Source organism: Sarcophilus harrisii, chromosome 3, assembly GCF_902635505.1.
Source record: "Sarcophilus harrisii chromosome 3, mSarHar1.11, whole genome shotgun sequence".
NCBI classification, from domain to species: Eukaryota; Metazoa; Chordata; class Mammalia; order Dasyuromorphia; family Dasyuridae; genus Sarcophilus; species Sarcophilus harrisii.
In genome coordinates, this window is record NC_045428.1 from 95,616,383 (window position 1) to 95,640,661 (window position 24,279).

The 24,279-nt window shown below is 31.0% G+C and overlaps 1 protein-coding gene across 4 annotated transcripts in view; it reads left to right on the top strand.

The window, feature by feature from the left end:
* Positions 1–24,279, top strand: part of PCDH17 (protocadherin 17) — a 114,798-nt gene that overhangs the window by 72,817 nt on the left and 17,702 nt on the right. For 2 of the 4 annotated variants that reach the window (XM_031958454.1, XM_031958455.1), the window contains one exon: positions 16,199–16,282. The exons of the other annotated variants lie outside the window; for them this stretch is intronic. In XM_031958454.1, coding sequence (XP_031814314.1) covers positions 16,199–16,282 — 84 coding nt within the window. The remainder of the gene's footprint in view (positions 1–16,198; positions 16,283–24,279) is intronic. 4 annotated transcript variants of the gene reach the window in all.

The window sequence follows — 24,279 nt, forward strand, 5'->3', positions numbered from 1 at the left end:
TTAGTTACCATTATTTAATGTTAATATTCATTTGCTTTTAATTTTTTAATTTTACATATTTTAATTCCTCCTTTAAGGTTATCTAGGCTGACACTGGAAAAGACTTACTAAAGTTCAAAATAATTGATGTGAACACCTATGTAATAAAAAGTTAGCAAGATGCTGCATAAGCCCTCATTCACCTACTTACATAGTAATTTAAATGTTTTACTTAATATAAAAGGCCTACATCAGGGAACATTAAAATGCTGTATGAATTTTATATCCTCCTTATGCTGTGCATTTCTGGAAAGTGGCAATGAAATGAAGTAATGCTAGGTGAACTAATGGGAATGGGGAGTTTAGAAAAGAAAGGTAGAAAGCAAATTATATTGTGTTCAATGTTTCTTCATATCACATAGAACCATTATTCTTTCCTTTTTTTATTTTGTAATAGTCCTCTGAAGTACTTTTCTATAGTGGATTAATAACTGGCTTCTAAGTCAGGAAAAAATGGGTTTGAAGTCCTATCTTTGACATACACTGGCAATATGATCCTGAGCACATCACAGTCTCTCAATGCTCTGAGCAGCACTGCTGACTACAAATTGTAGAGATTTTGATCTGTACTAGTAGAAGGGGTTTCCTCTCCAGATTTTCCTATAACAAAAAAAATTATAAGTCTTGCGTCTATATCCTTTTTGTCTTAAAAACAAAGCAAAACAGAAAAATATACTTTGGGACTTATAAAATATTTCAAAATTATTTTCACTTTTTTTTTGGAATAAGGGTGATGTTTTCAGATAGATGGCTTAGGCCCATTTGAAATCAAATTTGGAACTCATATAGATCTTTGAATATTCAGAAAGCTTTCTGTTCATTTAACTAATTAACTACAAAGACCCATGTTTGGTGTTTAAGGATAGATAAAGAAACATAACTTTCTCAGTTTACAAGGCCAAAAAGTTAGTTCAGAGCAGAGTTTGGATTAGAGATTCCAGTTTCTAACTGCTTATCATAAGGGATGGAAAGTGTTGCCAACATTATCTAGTATATTATCATAACTCTCAGACTTTCAAGGTCTGAGCAGGGAGTGAAATTAGTGTCTGAGCACAAAGCTCTTACTGTCCTCATTTAAATGTTTGCACTATAAATTGAGGGGACTAGGTATTGTTTTTTTAAGATGCAAAAGCACCATGGCTAATGTCCATTTATTATGATAGCAGCATTCAGTATGTCTTTCCAATGACCCATTTCTTCTCCTCTCAACCAGAATAAATGTTCACATTCTAAGACTCCAATCCATTCAAACCTTTTCTCCCTCTTTTCACAGTTCTTTGTTAGAGGTTCACTCTATTCTTAAGGAATTGCAGGTGGGTCATGGAGCACATGAATCCTCTCTATCTTAGGTGGCAAAGTTGGAGATAAAGGGAAGTCAACTGAAAACTTTGTACTTTATTATTTCAAAGACTTTCTGTCTGAGGAAGCAATAACTCAAAAACTGAGACTTAATCTAAATTTCCCAGGCTTACAGAGAATTACCCTTCATAGGAGAGATTAAAATCATTATACATGACTTTTTTGTTTTTCATATAGTGATTTATTTGATTACTTAGAATTTTTTCTTTCCATGTTGTTTCAGTCATTTTTTTCTTTTTACCACAAATGATACTTTAAAAGTATACATTTTGGAAATTCAAAGATTGTTTAAAAAATCCAGTGCAATTATACAAAATCAAAGCACTTGTTTACCTTCTTAAGGCTTTGAGACAGATTTAAGTATTTAAGACCTTTTTTTTCTCCATGGAAAACACATTTCTACCAGATATATAATTAAAATTTTCATATGTTTAGTCTGGTCTATAAAATATGCCACCTTCTCATTTTTAAATTTTAAAACTTCTTCCTAAAACATGAATTAATATATGTTTCCACAGCACACCACGGTGAAAATGCCCTTAGATGAATTCTTGAGAAAAAAAAAAATTACTCTTAACTGTAAAAGCGTGTCTTAAATATCTAGGGCTATTGAATTGAAGCAACTACTAGGATAATGAGATTGAGAAATAAATCCATTTAATTGGTAGCACCAAAATACTCTGGTACTGTACATTCTTAACACTGGCTTGTGTTCAATTTGAGATAAGGTAATAACAACAACATAACTAAGTAACTTCTATTACATAGAATTTAAAATAACTTTTTTTAAATATAAGGAGTATGGTTCATGTTTTGAGAAAGTTAAGCAAATGACTCCCCTCCCCCCCCACCTTTTTTTTTGACCAAGTTCAACTTGATTTAGGGGAAGAAAGTAGACTACATCAAGCCTTTTACATATGGCCAGGGGAATGCAAATAACTTTTTTTTTTTTTTTTTTAGTACACTATAGACTCCTTATTTCTAGAAACAAACTCATTTTTAAATATATACTCAGTGCCTACCACAGTGTCCAAAGCATGATCATAAATTCTTATTTATAAAATCATATGATTAGATGTTTAGAAGTATAAGAGACTTTTAAAGTCATCTAGTTCAATGCTGTATGCCACAGACAAGGACTAATGACAGATTGATAGAGACCAGTACTGATGAGATGTTCTTTATTTAAAAAATAGTGATAATTCTTTACCTACATCAACAGGAGATTGTTGCTGGATTGAAATCTCTTAAAGATAATACATTTGAAAACTATAAAGATAGTTATGTTTACGTAAAGCTATTCATATTTTTATTCACCAAGGCTAAAACACGTGAAATGTGTGCAATCAATGTAGGTCAGGAAAATGCTATTTAAAAAAAAAAAAAAGATGGGAGAGAGAAGTAATGTTCAGAGATCTTGATTTTATATCTTTCAAAAGAAAAGTTACATGAAGTCTGGATATTAAGTAAATAAACACTCTACAGATTCTGAAATAAAAGGCTATGATGCAATTTTTTTCTTCCATTGTTCTGTAATAAACTGAAATTATTGTTTCTTTAGATCAACATTTGATTAATCTTTAAAATTATTTATCATATTGTATCTGCTTTATTTTGTATAAACTGCAAAGATCCCCTGTTGTATTTAGGGCAATGCTGTATATGATATTGTAATTGTTCAGGTCTAATACATTATGTTCTTCTAGTCTCCACCTCATGAATCCTCTGAGACATCAGATGTAGGCCATTGCAGATGTATTTTCCTAGAGTAGATTAATCAAGGATCTGAATCTGTATAGCAAATCCTATGTGTCCAAGGAGCTAGGTTATAAAGTGCGTGATTCTCACGAGAGAAGTGTAAAGATATTGTTCTTTTTGTGTCATATAAAATTTGTTACATTCTCTTTTATTAACCACTTGATTGCTGTCCTGTGCATTTACTAAGTAGGACACACTTCTGGTTCTATGCAGCTGCCAGACTTTAGGGTATCAGTATTTCAAGTGAATACCTTTTCAAAGAATGTGATTTTATATTTTTCAGAATCAAAGTCAAATTGGCAAGACCCCTTTTTATGCTGTTTTGTTCTATAGTACAGAATGCCTTACATAGGGCTAAGGCTGGATTTATTTTGATCTTAGATCCTCTAATATATAAATATGAAATAAGTGAAAAGGGAAAGTCTTCTTGTCTCCTTCCTAAGAGATTAGAATAGAAAGTTTTGGGGATGAACTATTAATGTTCTGAGAAAGCTTTAACCAGAAAATGTGAATAAATATGACAAGTTTGTTTTTGGTCATCATTACTGACTGTGTACCCAAAGAACATGTTCTCCCATTTGTTTCGTGTATTAAGAGTCAACACAGCAGTCAAAATAGCCATTACTCTGCTCCTAGGTTTTGTGAGAATGCAAGAGTTCTGACTTTGAATAGAGAGCAAGAAACATAAAATGTAAATATGGGCAAAATAGTCTAAGAAACATGGAGGCAGAAATTAATATATGCTTTTACAATTATATAATACTCTTTAAAGGAAGAATACATACTTTCATCACTTGCCCCTAGTACTCTTTTGAAGTTCAAATATATATATAAATTTTTCTCCATAATAATTTCAACTATTTTTAGTGTTATTACTATGCATACATATATAATAATGATGATGAGTTTATTCTCAACTTTTTATGATCATTTATTTCATGATTATTTTTATTAATGGTGTTTGAGAGACTTGGTCCTAAAACAAACTGCCATCTTGCTATTATTTCATATTTAATGAACTGCATAATATTGAATAAATAAAGTATTTTTGGGGGGTGAATTGAATCAATATATTGGAATATGAGCTCTACTAAAAATAAGTTCACTGAAAATATATTCAAGGTAACTCCAGGAATGGAGAAGAATGATATAGAAGACATATGTTTTATTTTTTCCCATATGATTCCCTTCATTTTTTAATAGGTAAGCAATCTTACCTATTACTTTTTCCTTTTAAATATTGCCTATACTTTTTTCTTTTAAAAATGCATATCTTTTCTCCAACTGCAAATGACATAGAACAGTCTTTTCCTTGTCTCAAAGGAAGTGCTTATATTTAGAGATTTAAATATCTTAATCTGAGGTAAAAAGATATGATTTTACTCAGAACAATGTCTTCCTATCCCTGATATTTTAATTAGGATAACTATGTTAAATAGTTTATACGAGAGATTCAAGAATAACATTTCTCTTATAAACCATAAACATTGCCGCAAAATGATTCCTTTACTAATGATGAAACAGGTTGGGGCTGTTGACAAACAAACCAGTTCAGGGGCATTGGGAGATATGGATAATCTTGAATAAAGGGTATTGGTATCTTATCATTCTTAGCAGAAAAGCTTCTACTAATTCACTGTAACTCACTATATTGAGTAAAATACATTAAATATTCCAAAGCCGTAATAATGGGATTGAATTTTATTTTTATTAATTATCCTAGATAAAGGAAGGCAGTGGTTCTCATTTTCAAGGTATAAAATTCTTCAAGTCTTGGATATTAAAAATGTGGTTTCCAAAAGAATTATAAATAGAAACCTACAATGGAAAAAAGTTTTTCCTTCTATAAGACAGATAAAATGATGCTGGATTTTTTTCCCCTGTTTAATAGAAGAAAGAAGTCAAACATGAAGACTGGCAGTACTTTCCGCTACTTAAATTCCACCCACATCCCCAGTTGATTGACATCTTCAACAAGCTGTTAATTGCCCACTTGGTTTGTTATAAATGATCCTTAAAATTTTTAGGATTTCTGATGCTGATTTGAAGAAATTGTTGAATTAAATAGGTTTAATTGCTTATTTTTTTTGTCCACCATTCACAGAGACAATCTTCTCCACCAATAGAGCACTTAGTAAAGTTTTCTGTTACCCCATTCTTCACTGGCTAGCGCTGTGTACATTTGTTTTCATTAAATGGATTACTGTGTGCTATTTAGCCTGGCATTTATTCTTACTCTAGTCCTTCATGAGTATACAAAGTAGCTTTTATTTATTCATAAAATAAAATTGTTTTTATGCAGATTAGCAGTGTTGCAGAACAGCAATTTAGCAGCCTTCTTGCATGAGTGCTCCGTATTAGAAATTTAAGATGGCCTTTTTTCCCCCAGAAGAATTGATACTGTTCTTCTGTTTATTTTTTTTTAAGTTATCTTTTTTGAGCTACACTTTAACAGGTTTAATCTCTAGAGGACCAAACTGAGAGATAAGATTGCAGTGATGATGTCAATAAGCAACAGGTTCATGGCAATACATTTAGTATTACTTCTAATCCCCAAATACATAATGATTTATATAAAACGAATTTAAGTCTGATTGTGGTAGGATATTCTCATAATGATGATGGCAATGAATACTAGAATACTTGGTTTGATCTATATATGTGTGTGTGCATATGCATTTTGCTAATACACACAAACATATATCTTTCTGTCACATAATATTATATCTTTTATTATTTCATTTAAGAAATGAGCAAATTGGTATTTATAAGGGCTAACTAGCTTTCTTTTGGTCAAATAGCTAGTAAGCCAGATGAGATTTGAAAACAGGTATTCAATACTCTATGTTCAGTATGCAATGCACTGTACAATGTTGTCTTTCATATCTCATATACACATGTAGATATACACATATTTATCCATGCATAAATATGCATATGTAAATCTACTTATTTGAACATGTGTGTATATATTTATGCATGTGTGCATGTTTTACCTATCTTTTACTTTGGATTAGTTACTACCTTGTATAGTAACACGCACAATATTGAAGTATGATTGTTTTTGGATATTTGTTAATGTAATTTGGATGTATGTTAATAACTTTGAAATACTAGTATAAAATATTGCCTTCTTTCCTTTAAATTGTTACATAATTCTGTTTTTTTTATCATTTTTTATCACATAAAATACATACATTTTAAAATAGTTTTTAATGTATATTTTTCACTGATCTTTCTCATACTTAACCATATCGGTTGATGCTGTATCTGCATCTAGTGGAAAAAAAACCAAATATTAACTCATATTCCCAAATCCAATTTAAAAACCTTATTGTACTGTTTAATGATTTATTTTTAAAGTTTTCTTAGTTTTTTTTTTTCAAAAATATATATCACAGATCCATATAACTATTGTAATTTGTATGGATGACATATATAGATCCTAACCTCAAAACAACTTCAAGGCTGTATACATATAATGCCAACATAATTGAGCAAAATTATTATGAATCACATGTATATCTGCATGCATGTATAACATTGAAATTGTACATGTATAACATAAAATTTTATGCACATTACATATATATACATATATATATATATATGTGGGCATATATACACTCATATATACACATATATCATCACATCTGTATTTATATAAATGGATGCATATATATTTTATAGGGAATTTCTTTTATATATTCTGAAACACATGTAGCTGACCTTGTCATTTTGATACATTACATAGCTATGCCACTTATTTGCTATGTTACCTTACAGAATTACATAGATTATTATTGAATGAGGCATTGGAGTATTATGTCTAGAGCCCAAGCATCTTCCTATTAGATCTTCTCAATTCCACATATCTTCACAAGAAATGCTATATGATCTTTCATCTGTCTTTTATACCTTCCACAAAGGCAGAAGAAAATACCAGCTAACCTTTTCAGTTCAATTACTGAGAGAACAATTTGTTTTTATAATTAGAGCTCAGCAGTGATCTCTGTTTATTTCACTATTATCCAGTTCGATGTAAACAGAGCTCAATTTTGACAACTGTTTAGCTCACGGCACAGAGTTAAAGTATTAAAGGATAATGGAAGACTTATTAGATTAGCTTTTGCCATGATCTTTTAGTGTCCCAGATAATTATTATCTGAGGTATAGCTGAATAGTTTAAGTCTACATTGTTGGAATACATGAGTTTTCTTTTTGATATATAGAAATAGAAGCATTGTCTAATATATACTCAGGTATATTGTATGAATGTCACTAGCATATTGGAGTGACTCTAGTGAGAAATAATTTTCATTTCTATGTTGTTCTTTTTGATTTCTGCCAAAAATCAAAAGGTGAAAGGTTGTAACAAGTTCTTGACCTCCAGAAATCATTTGCTTAGCCATCTTTGTAATTTTAATTACCAGTCTGTCATTCTTCCTAGTACTCATTTGAACTCTGCTGCAATCCCTTGATCAAACTTTTACATTGCATTTCATCACATTTTAGCTTTGCATTTTTAGTTTGTATTGTCTCTTCAAGCATTTAGATTTTTATTCCTGATTGAGTTCTCAGTTTTACTTTCTTTTTAATCATTCATATCTACTTATTATTTTCTGATGCCAAAGCTTTAATAATTTTTGGTTGATTTTTAAAAAAAAAACCCTCCTTTTTTGTCTCAAATAACTTTTAGCACATTGTTATTTTTTTATTTATTTTTTGGTTGCTGTTGTTACTTGATCATCTGAATACTTTTTTGTTGTTTTTGTTGCATTGGTTATTTTTCATTCATGGCAAGCAGGAAGGATGATACAAATTATATGTGGAGGTAAAGGACTTGGATTTGAATTGCAGGTCTACTACTAACAATGGCAACTCATATCATTCTCTGGATTGGACTAAATCATCTTTGAGATCCTTTCAGTTTTAATCTTGACCATATGATCTCCATCTTTTTATATATTTGTAACATAATTTCTCTGCTATGATTTCCCATTTCAGGAATTAAATTATTTTCTCTAGGCTTAGAAGCTAGTATCTATCTATCTATCTATCTATATCCATATCTATATATACATATATATATATATGTAATCTGAAAAATTGAAACATTTCCAGTTTAAATATTGAAATATTTATTTGGCCTTTTCTAGAACAAACTAATTATAGAAATTTAGTTTGTCCCTTTAACTTAATGACAAAAGAAGAATAGAAAGAAAAAATTGTATCATGCAGAATCAACCTTTTTATCCCTTTGCTGTGGATGAAGTGACATATATTATAATCTTGATTTTTCAAAGTAAATACCTATGTGGCCTTTAGCAAATTATTTAGTCTTTTTGGGGCCTTATATTCCTTATCTATAAAATGAAATATTTGAACTATAACATGGACATACATATTTTTCAATCCTGCAATTCATAAAAATGAAATTCATTCAGATACGTGCATAGAATTGGCCTTATAATATCTCACATTCAACAATGTGGACAGATGTTTAGGCCTCATTGGTCACCTGACTTGTAGAATCAACTGATTAGTAGTGTAACATGCAACAACTCTGGAAATCCTCATCAGATTTCTTCTTGGAGATCTCCATTAAAAGAGAGTCTATTAAATTCTGGGACTACCCATTCTATATAGTTTAAATTATTATTTTTTCTTTTAAATTCAGCTGAAATCTTTGATGAATTATTATTCTTTCTCGCTATCACAAAATCCTTTCTTCACATCCCACAGCCCTCAATTCTGCCCTCTTGGGCCAAGTTAACCCTCTTTCCCCCCAACAAAGATAATCCCTGTTTCACCTAAGACTCCTCCAATATTGGTATAGGGAAAGGAACATTGACATAGGAATTAGAAAATAACATGGCTTCTAATCTTTCCCTCATTCTCCTTGTTTGGTTTTGGTCAAGACAGTTACCCTTTCTATGCCTCAATTTCCTCATTTGCAAAATGAGGAAGTGAGATTAAAGTGACTGATCAGGTAGAATCTAGCCTTTTTGCAAATGAGGAAAACAATAACATCACAAAAGGAAATGTGGGACCAAGTTGTGAAAGTTCTTGAACATTAAATCCAAGAAGTGATAGGGAGTCACTGGAATTTATTGAATAGATAAATGACAAAATCAGACCTTTATTTTAAGGAAATCACCTCCTATATGAGATGGTTATATGGAGACTAGATTAGTAGGGAAGAAACATGAGGCAGGAAGAACAATTAGGAAGACATTGTAATAATATCAAAATATAATGAATGCTGAAATAGTGCTGTGGTCATATATAAAGCAAATAGGGGTATATATAAGAAATGTTGTGGAGGTGTGAATTGATTAAATGGTTATGTGGAACGGGTGAGAATGAGAAATTGAAGATGACACCAGGGCTGCAGTCAGGGTTACTGGAAGAGTGATGGTGCCCTCAACAGAAATAGGGAAATGCAGAAGAGAAGTAGCATTGTGGAAGAAAATAATGAGTTGTTTTTGATACATTGAAAAGACCATCTCCTTTAAAATGTCTTATAGGCAATTTATTATGTAGGTCAAGAGACAGATTTCATTACACACACACATTTTATATATATATATATATATATATATATATATATATATATATAAACATATATGTACATATATGCATACATACCTAGAAATTATCTGCTGGAGATAATGATTAAACTCATATTATTTGAGATTAATCATAACAGTTGTAAACAAAACAGAAACCTCATAGGCTGCAAGACACTAGCTATGAAGGTGGCTCTTTTCACTTTTGAACAACTTTAATTTTTAGAAGATTTTGCTTGTGGAGAACTAAAATTTGCTTCCTGCAGAACTCAGGCTGTCACTATTAATACTGTAGTTTAGATACATTTTAACAGTCAATCAACCAACAAGCATCTATTGAGCCTACCATGTACTAAATCTTTTTCTATGTGTTGGGTATATAACTGAAACATTAATTAATTAATTAAATTCATGTCCTTAAGGAACATTTAAAAATGTTAATCCTTTGTGGTCTAACCTGGAAATGTTTCACTTTTCACGTGTAGATTTAAAAATCATTCTCCTCATAATAGCCCTGGGTAGTAAGCCATATTATTATTTACATTCACAGATGAGAAAAACAAGATTCAGAAAGATTTACTTACCGAAGTCACACAGCTAATAAGAAATGACAGAATTAGGCTGCAAAATCATTCCTTAGAACTAACCCCCTATTTTCATAGTAGTATTTCTATTAGATAATGTGGACTCATACACAAATAATAGATTTGCAAACAAACCCTTAGAACCTAACCCTATTTCTAAGTTGGGAACAAATAGTAAGACTGTGAATGGGTATTGTATCACCTATTAAAATTTTTGAAGTGCATGGACAGTGCATTGTATGCATGGACAGTGTATTGTATGTGGTAGTTGTGGCATAAATTCTACTTATGTTATTAATTATTATTTCTGCTTGGATAAAGAAAGTTCTCCCTAATAAAGAACAATGGTATTATAGTCTGATCTGGATTTGAAGCCTGACTGTTGGCTTCTGAAAATTTACTTCATCTTTACTAGGCTTTAGTTTAGTTTATTTTTTTTTAAATCTTGAAAATGAGAATATTGGACTTCCACAGTGCTAAAAAGTGGCTTTCATTTCTACATTATATAGGAAGAAGATTTGTCATTTCTTTCTTCTCCCTTTTCTGTTTTAAAGATGGGAAAACCCAGATAGAAATTGTCAGACAATCATTATGCTTGAGCTGGATGGATATTTTTATACTCTTGGATACCTGTCCTCTGATTTCATACCTAAATCTGAATAGTCTCTGTGATTTAATCACAGCATAGTCTGGAGCTGTCAGTGTGCCATTTTGTTTTGACATTAAAATGAAAAGGTTTAAATTCTTTTTTTCCCCTTCCCTGTAGCCATAGTCAAGGATAATGATGATTACATGGCTTATTATGCCTTCATGATGTTTTTTGCAGGCATTACAAAGTCTGCTCAACAAAGTGCTCTAATACGAAAGGAAAATTTTGCGGAAAATTTAATACAGATCATGGCTTTCTCTCTTTGATCATAATTCTGATAATGTGAATCATTAAAAAATTTGATTTCAGTATCTTTTTCCAGGTCAAAATAATGAGTAATGGGCTAAATGTCAGGAAAAATTAAATTAAATAGCTGTGTAATTCTCTATAAAGGAGCCTGCTTAGCTGAATAGAATTCCCACCAGGAAACCTTGAAATCTAAGATGTGTGCACAGGGCTTGGAAGAGGTTATTTGAAGCTAAGTGAGCAGGGTGTAATTTGCTATGCTACCATACAGTATGCATTGCTTTCTCATTCAAAGAAACTGCAATAATGGGGCAGAAACCATACCATAAACAATATCACAGTTGTATCCAATAGTTTCATGCATTTGTATTGAAGATACCATTGTCATTTTTTACACACCGTTAGGTTCAATACTCTTGCTACAACTTATAACCTGGTTGGATCAACTCCAAGACTCTGCATTTTCTGGGCACACATCAGTGCTCAATAACTACCTGTGTACTGACATGTGGCAGCTTGTACAATGTAGATTTCTTTCAGTTTTCTTGGGTAGGTCCAAAATAAACCTCCTGTATAGGTTGTTTCAAATCCTTTTTAATGTTCTTTGATATTTCCACTCTATTCTTTCTGCTATTTTCTTCTCAAAATAGGAAAAAGGTTGTTTAGAAAAGGGCACTGAATATTCAAATATTTTTAGACGCAAAATTCAAAAGAGCTATATCATATATTAAAGAACCCAAACACAATAATATTGTTTTTTGTAGAAGTTAAATTTACATTTCAAAAGAAATTTCTATATTAATAATGCACATACTCAATTTCACAGTTTGCTTTGGCAAAACAATGTTATGGTCTTAAGGAAAGATTTTCTCCACATCTTGTTCTCTTTCATTTATGAAAAACAAAGTTAACTACTTCCTCATAAATTTTTTAGGGGAAATATATTTCAAAAACATTTTTGGTTGTTCAGTCTTCCATGAAAAGAAAAAAAAATTGTAACCTTTGGCTCCTTTTTATAAGTATTATTTTCAGTATGATGACATTAAGCTTTTGAAATATAATACTGCTTTTTTGAAACAAGTATTGAGAAATAGGACTGACACTTTTTTTATTTTAAACTAAATCATATTGATTAAGATTTTACTCTGTGTTTTGAAAGGAAGGTTTGCCATACATTCTATTCACATAAATATAATTATAGCTGGAACTATTTAATTCCATTTCCAGTTATAATTTACTAAACTTTTCCTTTCTTTTTAAACATTCTTTTGTTGATTTCAGAAATTCAGTATTATGTTGGAGTTATTTTTGTTTGGAGAAAACATAATAAATTTGAGGCATGACAATCGGACACATGCTAAATGAGAGAAACAAAAGTTAAAGAATTAAATTTTTGTTCAACTTTTTTAGACACAAAAATCATAATTTTATGACATAAGATATTAGTATAGCATGCTTTACCTTTGACAATGATAGCTAATAACTCAAGCAAAGAACAACTCTTAAATATAATGAATCTATTTGTATTTCTATTGTTAAAGCTACTCAATTGCTTTAAATAAAGTCTAAATTCAAGTATTTCATAGGAATACATGGAAAATTAATACTTCCATGTACTGAAAGGTATAATGAAGCACAAGAGTTTATTTGAGCTATTTCTTACATTGTTTAACCCTAAATAAGACAACTGGACAAAAATTCTAAATATCTCTCCTGTGTTTGAAATTTCATAATTCTTTGTAATGCTAGCACTATGTAAATGAGTGTGGACTGGTAACATTTACTGCCTCCCTTTATATTTCTTATTCTTTAGCCAAATCATATCTTCCCTATGTTCTTCACTGCTCATAACCATACCACTGTTCACATCATGCCCTAGTCCTTAAACATTTTCACTTTATATTTTTGTATTGGAATCTGATCTTTTTAAGTACAACTCAAATGTTGCCTCTTTCATCGAGCTTACCTTAACAGTCCCTTGGAGAGAGTGATTCTATCCCTCTTTCAAATGTTCATAACATTGTTTTTATCTCTCTGACACACTTGCACTTTTTATATTATATTTTGTGGGCATGTGAATTTTGCTTCCATCTATAAGATGCTCCTTGAAATAAAAGGCTATTTCTTATTCATAATCTTAAATATTTTGGTGCCTAGTATACAGTTTTGCATATGATAAATGTTGAGTAATTTTTATCCAAGTTGAATTGAATTTTATAATAATTTGATACTCTTAAAGCTGATTTCACTGATTGAATCAAAATGTGATTTTAATAATTTTCTACTTGATTCAACTCACATTTTCATATCTACTTTCTGTCCCAAGGCATCCAAATGGGTGACTGAGCTAAACTGAGCACAAATATATGATTTTTCCTCCTCCTCCCCAAGATTTAGACATTGATCCCATTTTGATCTTTAGCTATAAAATACATTTATATGAATGCATGTAAAACATATGCTTTAGTGTGTGTGTGCATGTATATACACACTAATGTAATGTGTTAATGTATTTACAATACACATGTACATATACACATGTATTCACATATATACGAACATACATGCCCAAACCAAAGTCATATGATATTCTGTTTCTATAATGGTAATCTATTTCAACTATAAAGTAAATAGTAAAGATATAAGTAAAGCTTACTTTAGAAATAAATATAAATATTAAAATTTATAGTTTGTATAATTGCCTGATAGTTTATTGTGAGAGACTACACAAACTGAAACTGCATATTGCATTTAAAATATGATTTTATACAAAACAAACCTATTTCAAGATGAAAAGAGAACCCCCATTGGTCTGCAGAGCATAAACTTGAAGAGCTATTAATTTATAACCCTATGAAGCAAATACTCCATTTTAAATTATTCAATATGATTTGAATCCATCTTGCATAAAATAATTTGTGTTCCACTGGCTGATCTTAGTCAAGGTATTTACTAAGCTTTGTAGTCAGCAACATCTATCTTGCTAGCATATGTTCTTATCAAACCATACCAGACTTTCTTCATTTAAGATCCATGAAAAGGAAGACTGGGTTTGTATTATCCATTTCATCTAAAAATCTCTTTTTCAGTATCAACTTTCTAATTTGACTTTTTGCCCTTCTTAAGTTTCTTTTATGACTTTCTGGGGTTCTTGAGCTTAAGTTTCCTCACATGATAATTTATGTTGTTTTCGTTAGAATGAGACTACCCTGTACCAGGAGATGAAAGGCTAATAGGCATCACAAGCTTTTAGTTGTATTATGGGAAAGGAATTATTTAGAGATCTTATATCCCTGTTGAAACCTAGACTCTTAGGTCTAGTAGTAGAAGGGAACTTAAAGATAAATTTATCAATCCCCCTCCTTTTACATTTCATAGAATCATAGATTTTGGACCTGGAAGGGACCTTACACATTATCTAATTCATTTTTTTTTAATTTGGGGAAAAAAAAAAAAAAAAAAAAACTAAGACCCATAGAGGTATGAGTGACTTCTGTAAGATCACACACCTAGTAAATGGGAAAACTGGATTTCAAATTCCCATCTTGTGATTCAAACTCCAGCCCTACATTTTGTAAACTGAACATAAAATTTCATTTAATGAAATTTATTAACAAATGAAATTATCCAAAATGAGAAGTATTTAATAAAAAAAATTGAGTATAGAAGGGTATTACTCCAAAGGTAGTAAAGCCAAAGGGAGTCTGCTTGAAAGAGTGGGTCTAAATACTGAAGAGTAAGGGCTCCTACCTTAAGCACTTTTACCAAGAGCTGCAGCATCACTTGAGGACATTTATCTAAATGTGGCAACAATGTGACTCACAGTTTAATTCTTTTGCTTCAATTTGACAAATATTCTGTATTTTTCTCCTTCTCCAATGTGCTGAATATCATAATAGGTGTCTTATAAACATGTGCACAAGCCAGACTTATTTTCAGGTGTTTCCATCTGTTGTGGGAGTACACTTTAAGAATGGGAGAGAAATTAAATAGGATGCCAGGAAAAAAAAAAAAAAAAGACAGAAACATCTGCAGGGCAACAGTGTGAAGAAATGTTTAAGCTGCCTATTATTAAGTACTCAACTTGTTTTATAATGGAATTTTACATAATTACATTTCAGGGGAGGGGGAACAACAGATGCTGAATAAAAATTGAAAATAAGCAAATGAAACTTTAAAAGGGAAACAATACTTGCTTACAGCTCCACCTTTTTATTGAGGAGGCAGAGCAAGAATGTTAGATAGCAATCTTTTTTTTTCCCTTTCACATCCATTTTTTTTCTTCTAAAGCCTCTAAAATACACTTAACATGTTCTGATATCTAACCTATGCAGAGACTTAAACAACAAGTAGCATATTGACTACATGGTTTATGTTTAATAAATTCACTAAACTATAGTGAGAATAAATATAGAAACATTGCTAGAGAAGTAGCCTTGACCTTTTAGCATCCTGACCCTAACAGATAACTAGTGAACATGAGCAAGACATTTATCTCTCAAAGACTAAGATTTCAGCGCAATATTTGGATTGAAATCCTATTGCTATCTTTAACCACATATATGAAGCTGTTTCTCACAATGCACTCAATAAAAGAGGAGATAATTTCTTAAACTAAGGAAAAATCAAAATGAATTCACTATCATCCTAAAAGTAGTATTTTATCATTGGTGATATTAAAATCTGGAGCTGCTTATCTTAAATGCCTTTAGCAAGAACTACTGTAACACTACAAAATATGAATTTGAATGTGATATGTAGGGTTAGCAGATGTATTGTTTTCACTTAGAATTGAAATATCCCAGAAAGTAGTCATTCAGATATGTCTCATGATTCTATGAGAATATAGTACCATATCTTTTGGGATCATTAAAAATAGTAATATTAAAATGGAGACCAGGTTAAAGGAAGACCTTATAATTGGGCTGGACCCTTTTCTCCAACTTGATTTTTTTTTCTATTTGTTAACTAAAAATATTTTATTTTTCAAGCATTCCCGACTTTGCTTTCCTTTGCTATCCTCACCCTACACACCATCACAAGTAGACTTCAGTCTGTTGATCTGCTTCTGCCAGGTGAGCAAATACTTCATCTGCTAGCTATCTTCTCTTGTAAACAGAATGTTACATTTTAGATGATAAAACTTATATATACATGAGTATATACAAATATATTTTAAATTCATGACTGATAGATGATTATTTCTCTGTGGTCTTATAAATAACATGATAATTTTGGGGAAAAATAAAGAACAACAAGTTCAAATGTGCATTATTTTCCAGATCAAGTTACTGGAATTTTCATCTGAATAATCCTAAAATTAAATCAGTTTATTATATTTATTTTGTAACCATTAGTGTTTGACAAAGTGTCATCTTCAAAGTAGAGGTTGGAGGGAATGGAGAAAAAATAATCATATGTAAACATTTATATACAGTTTTATCTAAATGTATTTATTCTAGTCTTTCCAGTTAATGAATTATCAGAGAATATGAATGATTCTAAAGTTATCATAGTTACATCTGCAAAGCCACTCTACCATTAATCTTATGGTATTTTTTTTATTAGGAAATTGATGAAACTAGTTTTAAAAAACTTCCCCGCCCCCACAAGGGAAAAATAGCTAAACTTGGCAAGGAAGTCATTGTTCATCCCTCTCCTTTATGTTTTAAGTTAGATGTAGAATAGATTCCATGATTTAGAAGTTGAACCATCAACATGACATAGTTCATCTTGAAGTTCACCTTTCTCTATTTTGTAGAGCTAATCATCCTTTGTACCATATGACATTTCATATCTTATAACTTTTATTAAAATGGTAGTTTGGTGAATATATTGTCTACATTTGCTCCCAAGCTCTAAATGGAGATGTTATCAATTTGCATTTGTCCTCCAAAGAAACAGATTGCAACTAAAGACAAAATTATTCCTATCCCATTTAAAATTACACAAAAAAATTTTGAAGTCAGAAGCAGAAACAAAACTACTTATTTGGAATGAAGAAACTTGTTGCAAAAATCATAGAAAAACCTTTGAGGTTTTAATAGGCCATCAATTGAATCCAATAATTGAATAAATCAAGCAACTTTAGAAACTGCTTTAACTCTTTGTCACTACTAGGTTATTGGTTTTGTGAATTATGGTAGGGAAATATAATTAAATGGCTAAATATTCTTTTTATTTTCAATATCTATGCTTCTATGATATAGAAAAAGCCAAGGTTTTCTTACACGGGAAGACAAATGGGAAGTAAGTTTGCTTTCTGGGTTGTTTGATGTATTCTGAAAAAAAAATTATTATTTTGTGTTGAAGAAAAGGATGACATCATTTTAGTAATTGTTGTAATACTTGAAATCACTGCCTACAAAACCAGAACTCTTAAAAATCCTTGTTATCTCATGTTTTCTAAATGTCAAAAAAGGAGAAGGTGGGAATGAATGACAGAGAAAGGCAAAGATCTGTGATTTCATTTTGGTATCAGCAACTCCATAGTAAGGCAACATCCTCTGCCAATGCAAAATGGCCTTTTCTATGAAACTGAGGTTTTAGAGAATTGTCTAGATCACTAAGAGTTCAAATGATTTGTACAGAGTTACAAAGCTAATGTGTGTCAGTCAGAACTTGATAAACTATAAATGGAAATGAAATCATTTTCCCACATGAGCATTACTTAAAATCATTTTAACCACTTTAATATGGTAAACATTAACTTTGAAGGAAGGCGTAATCATTGTATATGCTTTTTTTTTAAACAATGATTTAGGAGAGAGAGGCTTAATATTTTAAAAATGTTTCAAAATATATATTATCATGAGAATCTTAAGTATGAACGCTTGAAATTTAAAAAAATCATTTAAATATTTGGAGATAAGAGAACTTGTAAGATAGATAAAAAGAAAAAAAATCATGTGAGTGGACAACACATTTATTTTCATGTTTAAAAAGTAATTAGTGCTTCCCTAGTTTGGATTTTTTCTAGTTCTTATGTTCTGTAAGTTTTGTCAGTTTAGACAATTGTTTCATACACACACACACACACACACACACACACTCACAACTGCTCTTAACTGAGACTGTTACCAATGTGATAAGCTGAGCAAGCAGAGAATTGTGTTTGAGCACAAGGAAAACCAAAGTGTTGAAAGGTGGTTTGGGCTTTTATTGCAACTAGTAAATGTTTTTCAGAAGTTATTAACCTTAAGCAGGGCAGGGATATGCCCTGCATAAATTTAAAATATAATTTTAAATTATTTAAATATAAGTATTATGAAATTTAAAAATCACTTTGGATCTATATGAAAGTTACCAAGCTCTCTCTTTCAGAATTCCCTTATTTTCTCATTGGTTAATTTATCAGTATTTTCTCCCCAGTACATAAGATCTCTTTTTCTTTTTTTTTTAAAGCAGCACTTGAATTACTTTATGAGACATAAATAAACCTGCACACTAAATATATACATAAGTTGGAGGAGATCTTTGTTTAGGTGCTTATTTCTCTAATACATCTTTTATATTATCATATAGCATTTATATATGTATAATTTGAGAATTGAGTTCTAACTCTGTTTATGTCCCACCCAGACTAATTGTGAACTTGATATTTTTTTTTTCCTGGATCACATTTACAGCAATCAGAACATCTTGATTCATTTAATAGCATTTTGTTGGGCAATTTTTTTAGGGTGGAGATATATTAAGAACTCATTAATTCATATAATAACCCACCAAAATATTTTATCAGATATATCTTAATTCAAGATTACTTTAAGATTTATATATAAAAACTAAATAATAGATTTCAATAGTTATTAGTAAGGTTAACTAAATATCTTGAAATAAGAGATGATGACAAATTAACATGTCACAAGAAATTTTAGATCAGCTTAATTTTTTAGGTATTTTTATTCTTGGAAAAGTGATTCTGATATAGCTAGCTCCTCGGGGCTGAGACCTCATTACCCCAATTAGAAATACATAGAGATTGCCACATATATTTAGCTTCCCTGTATAATTATGGATTGAATAAAGAAATTCAGAATATAATTGTTAAACCTTTGGTATTTTTTCTGAAGATTAAAATATTATGCAGTTTCCCTAAGCACATATGTATAGAATCTCAGCCCTATTGTTCCAGTATATAGTTGTCAAGTATCTCTTTTGTAGTTATAGTTTCTAGAATTTATAGTTTCTATAGTCTAGTTTCTAGTTATGCCTTCTCTCCCCCCCCCCCCCAAGAATCCAGGGATTTAGGACTCATTCCTCTCTCTCAAACAACCTTAAATTTTGGTTATTCAGTCCTGTTTAATCTGAAGTGATAATTACATCAGTACCATAGCCATAAAATAAAGTATATGGAAATTACAACAAATTGAAATGATTAAAATGAGAGGGGAAAGGGTTTAGAATTGTCTAAAATGACTGATGTGGATGTGTCAAAAAGTAATGAAACTATCTTGAATTTTTTTTTTAATGCACAGAAGCTAGAAACAATGGTGAAAATAGATAAGAAAGGCAAAAATGTAGCATGGTCTTGTAAAAACAATATCAAAAGGAATAAATCTGAGAATCAGCCCACATTAACAAAAATGATATATCAGGGAAAAGAGAAGGATCCTAACAAAGATAGAATTATTGTTGAGGGTGGTCAGATTGAAATGAGATGGAAGGTAGAACTATTCATCTCTTTTTTCCATCCATTTTCTCTGCCAAGGAGACTGATATTTGGATAGGAATTTATAAGCCAAGATAATTAATGAGATGCTTAGAAGAACCTAGTTATCCTTGATGAATTCAATCACGAGGCCCAGGTGGACAAATCCCAGGATACTAAAAGGATTGGCAGATGAGATTGCTGAGCCCCTACCTGTGATCCTTGAAAGATCATGGGTGGGAAAAAAGAAGAACTGTAATGAGAATGAGTAAGAATAAATGTACTTATTTAAAAAAAAAAGATAATCAGGTTCAGACTACATACAACTCCTTGTAAAATATCAGTTCTTATTATTATTACAGGAAGTAAGTGAATATCATAAATAGTAAGAACAAAAAGTTAATGTGACTTTACTGAAAATAGGTCATACCAAGTTAATTTCATTTCTTTTGGAGATGGTGTTAGTAGGTATTTAGGTGAAAGGAATGCTGAAGCTATAGATTACCTAGAGTATAATAAAATTTTTAATGGTATTCTTGTGGACAGCATGTATTGATATGGGTTATGCCATTAGCTGAATAGCTAGATCCAAAGAATACTTATTTGACTCAGTGTACACTTGTAAAGAATTCTGGTATAGAATTCCAAGGCTCTGTTATTGTTACTCTTTCATTTAACATTTAGAACAACATTTAACACATTGATGTCATGTTCATCAATTTTTTTTTTTTAAATTAGACAACCTCAGATTTAACTGACATACTGGTTATAAGGATTCCAAAGGACTCCATAGGCTAGAACATGACTGAGACTAATAAAGATAATCAGAATAAATGTGAAGCTCCATATCCAGTTTTACAAATGAAACTTCACAAATACATAATGGAGGACATGGTTAGGGAGCAATTTAAAAAATCTGTGGTTTTGGTGCATATTCAAATGAGTCAGCAATAAAATAAGATAAAGAAAAAGCTAATATAACATTGAATGGCTTTGAGAGACATGGTAATAAAACCAAGAAGATGATGGTCTTCCCAGACTCTGCTCTAGTGTTAAATATTTTATATTCAGTTCTAGATACTAAATTTGAGGAAGGATTACAATTAGAAAGTTTTCAGCGGAGAAGAATTGGAGCTGTGAAGACCTTGTATAACATACATAGGTAGATTTGGTTAAAGAAACTTGCATTATTTTCATGAAAAAAGAAAAGTTTGAGAGGAATCATTATAGTTATCTTGAAGTTTTTTAAGGGGAAGGAAATGAACATTTATGTCCTATCTACTATGTACCAGGCACTATGCTAAATGCCTTATAAGTATTAGCTCATTTTGTCATCACTATAACCCTAGTACGTGGGTGCTATAATTATTTCAATTTTACAGTTGAAGAAACTGAGGTAAAAAGAAGGTAAAAGTGACTTTTCTAGTGTCACACAGCTAGAAAATATCTGAATTTGGATTTGAATTCAGTTCTTGTTGTCTCCAGGTCTAGAACTCTATTCACTGTATTACCTAGCTATTTGTTATCAGAGAGAGGTTCTAGATAAAATGGGTAGAAGTGGTAGAGAGGTAGATTTAGGGTCACCCTAAAGAAAACTTCCTAATAATTATTTTTATCCCCAAGCAGAAAAGCTTCTCTTTCAAAAGGTCAGAGAATATCAATTATATTCAAGAATATCTTTGTTTTAGAGAGTTAAATATATTTCACATAAATGGCTTTTGTTGTAATAGTCCCATATGAGAAAAGATAGTTATCTTAACAGCACTTCACACATAGTAGACTTAAAAACCTTCACATTTAAAATTTAAAAGTAAGGAGAATAAGCTTCAGAGAAGTGATTTTTAAAACTCTTTTTTTGGGGGGGGAGTAATTCAGTATATATTTAGTCTAGGATTAGAATTTATTTCCTTTTGTTCCTGGGACACTGCATGAAAAAAATTTTTTTCTAAGGATGACAAAATGGTTTAACAACTTTTTTCTTTTAAAGTTAATGAATTCATCAAAGGTTATTTTATTGAACTGCTAATATAAATAAGATTATATTCCGTGGAAAGTAAAGACAAATATAATATGGCATCATTGCCCTAAATAAAGCTTAGTTGGAAATATAAACATGTAGCTTACAGACGAGTAGCAGTTTTGTTAGAGATTTAAAACATTGTATATTCATCTATGATTGTGAAGCCAGAAAAGTAGCTTAGACAACAATACCAATAAGGAGTCATAAGGGATCTTCATAGCAAGAGATGAGCTTCAATTGAATTTTGAAGGCTAGCTAGAAGTTAAAAGTAATGGAAGATAATGGTATTTTAGATCAGGAAAACTGTGAAGAAAGGCTCAGCTCTAGAAGTACAGAAACAGTGATTATTCTAAGTTTTACTGAAGCAAAAGATTGATACTGGAAATAAATGAATAAAAAAATTGGAAAGATAATTGGGAAAGCATTGTGGAAAGTTTTGAAACCTTGAAAGAAAGGGATTTTGGACTAATTTGGATTAATTGGACCATTGGCTAAAAATTAAATATTTGTTAATATGGGCATAAAAGGAATAGAAATGGTGACTCATCATTTAACTTTCTAACCATAATGTAGACCTGAAAAATTACAATTAGATAGAAAAGAGTTTGAAAGTAGAATCCTTAAATATTAAATAGTAAAATCCTTACAACTCTCTGTGAAATCTTCTGACATAGGTCATGTTTTTGATCTAAAATGAGAAATGGCCTTAAATTATTTATGTTTATATCCGTGCTATTTTTCTCTACTCTTCACATATTTAATGCTTTATTTCCAGTAATATAGAAACTATTCTGTAATGTGTTTTAAATTCTGTGGCAGTTTGTAATATATTTTCTATTTTTTCATGGGGCTTTTCCAATCTTTTAAAAATGCATTGTCATTGAAATGTTGGTTCAGTGGTTGCCTTCATCAGTGGCTTGTTGGCTGAACTTTGATTATACATATGTATCCAGAGGGCCAGATTTCTTGTTTTTCTGCATGTTGTCAATTTCTTGACCTATTCTGCTATCTTCCTCACTGGTTCAATATACTCTGATGGCTATAGAACAGGAGAATAGTTTCTAGGAAACTAGCATTTCACTGTTACTAATACACATTCAGAAAACCGCATTTCTACAGTCAATATAATATATATGTGTGTCTTACACACACACACGCACATATATATGTGTGTGTATATATATAATATATATGTATGTATATCCTCATGAATTTTGAACACTTTTTGAGAGGAAGGGGTTAACATATAGTTCTTTTTTAAATCAAGCCAAACATGTAGCAGGGGGGAAAAAAAAAAACTAATTTGTATTAGCTTTCAGTAATCAACTTTGGTATCTGTAGTACCTGGAACTTAAAAAAATTTTTTAACATCTTTTATTTTATTCTTTTCAATTTAACAAGCATTTAGCAAAGGGCATGGCACAGGGTATATGTTTAATAAGTGCTTATCCCCATTTATTAAACATCTAATATATAAAACACTGCTAGCTGTTGGAAAATCTGTGACTTCATTGATCTAGAGATCTCCCAGATGAGCAAATTCCCTTTACCAGTATAGGTGAATAGATTTTCTGCAATGCTTGGAGCACTGAGAGATTGTTGCTTAGGATCACAGAACTTTCAAGTATCAAAGGTGGGGCATGAATACAGATCTTATTATCTTTGGAATGAATCCATTTCCTCATTCTGAGTCTCTATCTCATATACTGTGTTATGCAAACTCTAGGTCTTAAGGCTAAGAAGACAAAAATGAGACAATTTTTGTAAAGTAAGTAAGTTTACATTCTCCTTGGAGTGTGACATGGCAGAAATAATACAATACACTGAGAGACATTTGAATACGAAAAAATGTCATCCATTGTATAAAATAAATGCAAAGTGATTTGGGGGGAAAGAGCAACTAAATATCTTTTGGTAACAGATGACAACTGAGTAGACTGGATAGGAGTTGGAAGTTCCAACAGGTGCTTTCTACTTCATGTAACAATGATAACAGTTGGAAGAACATATATAGAAAGAGTGCTTTATGTAAGGTGAACTATAGACTAATGTTTAAATTTAATTTGCACTGTCTGTATCTGTTTCATGGATTTCTCTTTATGGATACCAAGTAAATATTTCTGTTTATTCTTCCCCAAAGGCATTACAGATGATAAAACTCAGTTAAAAAATACTTGCCAGCAACTGATTTGGGATTCTTTACCTTTTTTGGTGGGAGTCTGATCCAATCACTGTTTCCCACCCCCCCATCCCCATACTAATCATATTGGAATGAATTTTGGGGGAATATCATTCTAAATGTCATTCTCTCCCATTCCTCCTTACCACTCTCCCTACAGCTCACAAGAAAGCTTGGCTAAACCACAACTATCTTCAGAAAATTTGGCAGTTTGAACTTTGCA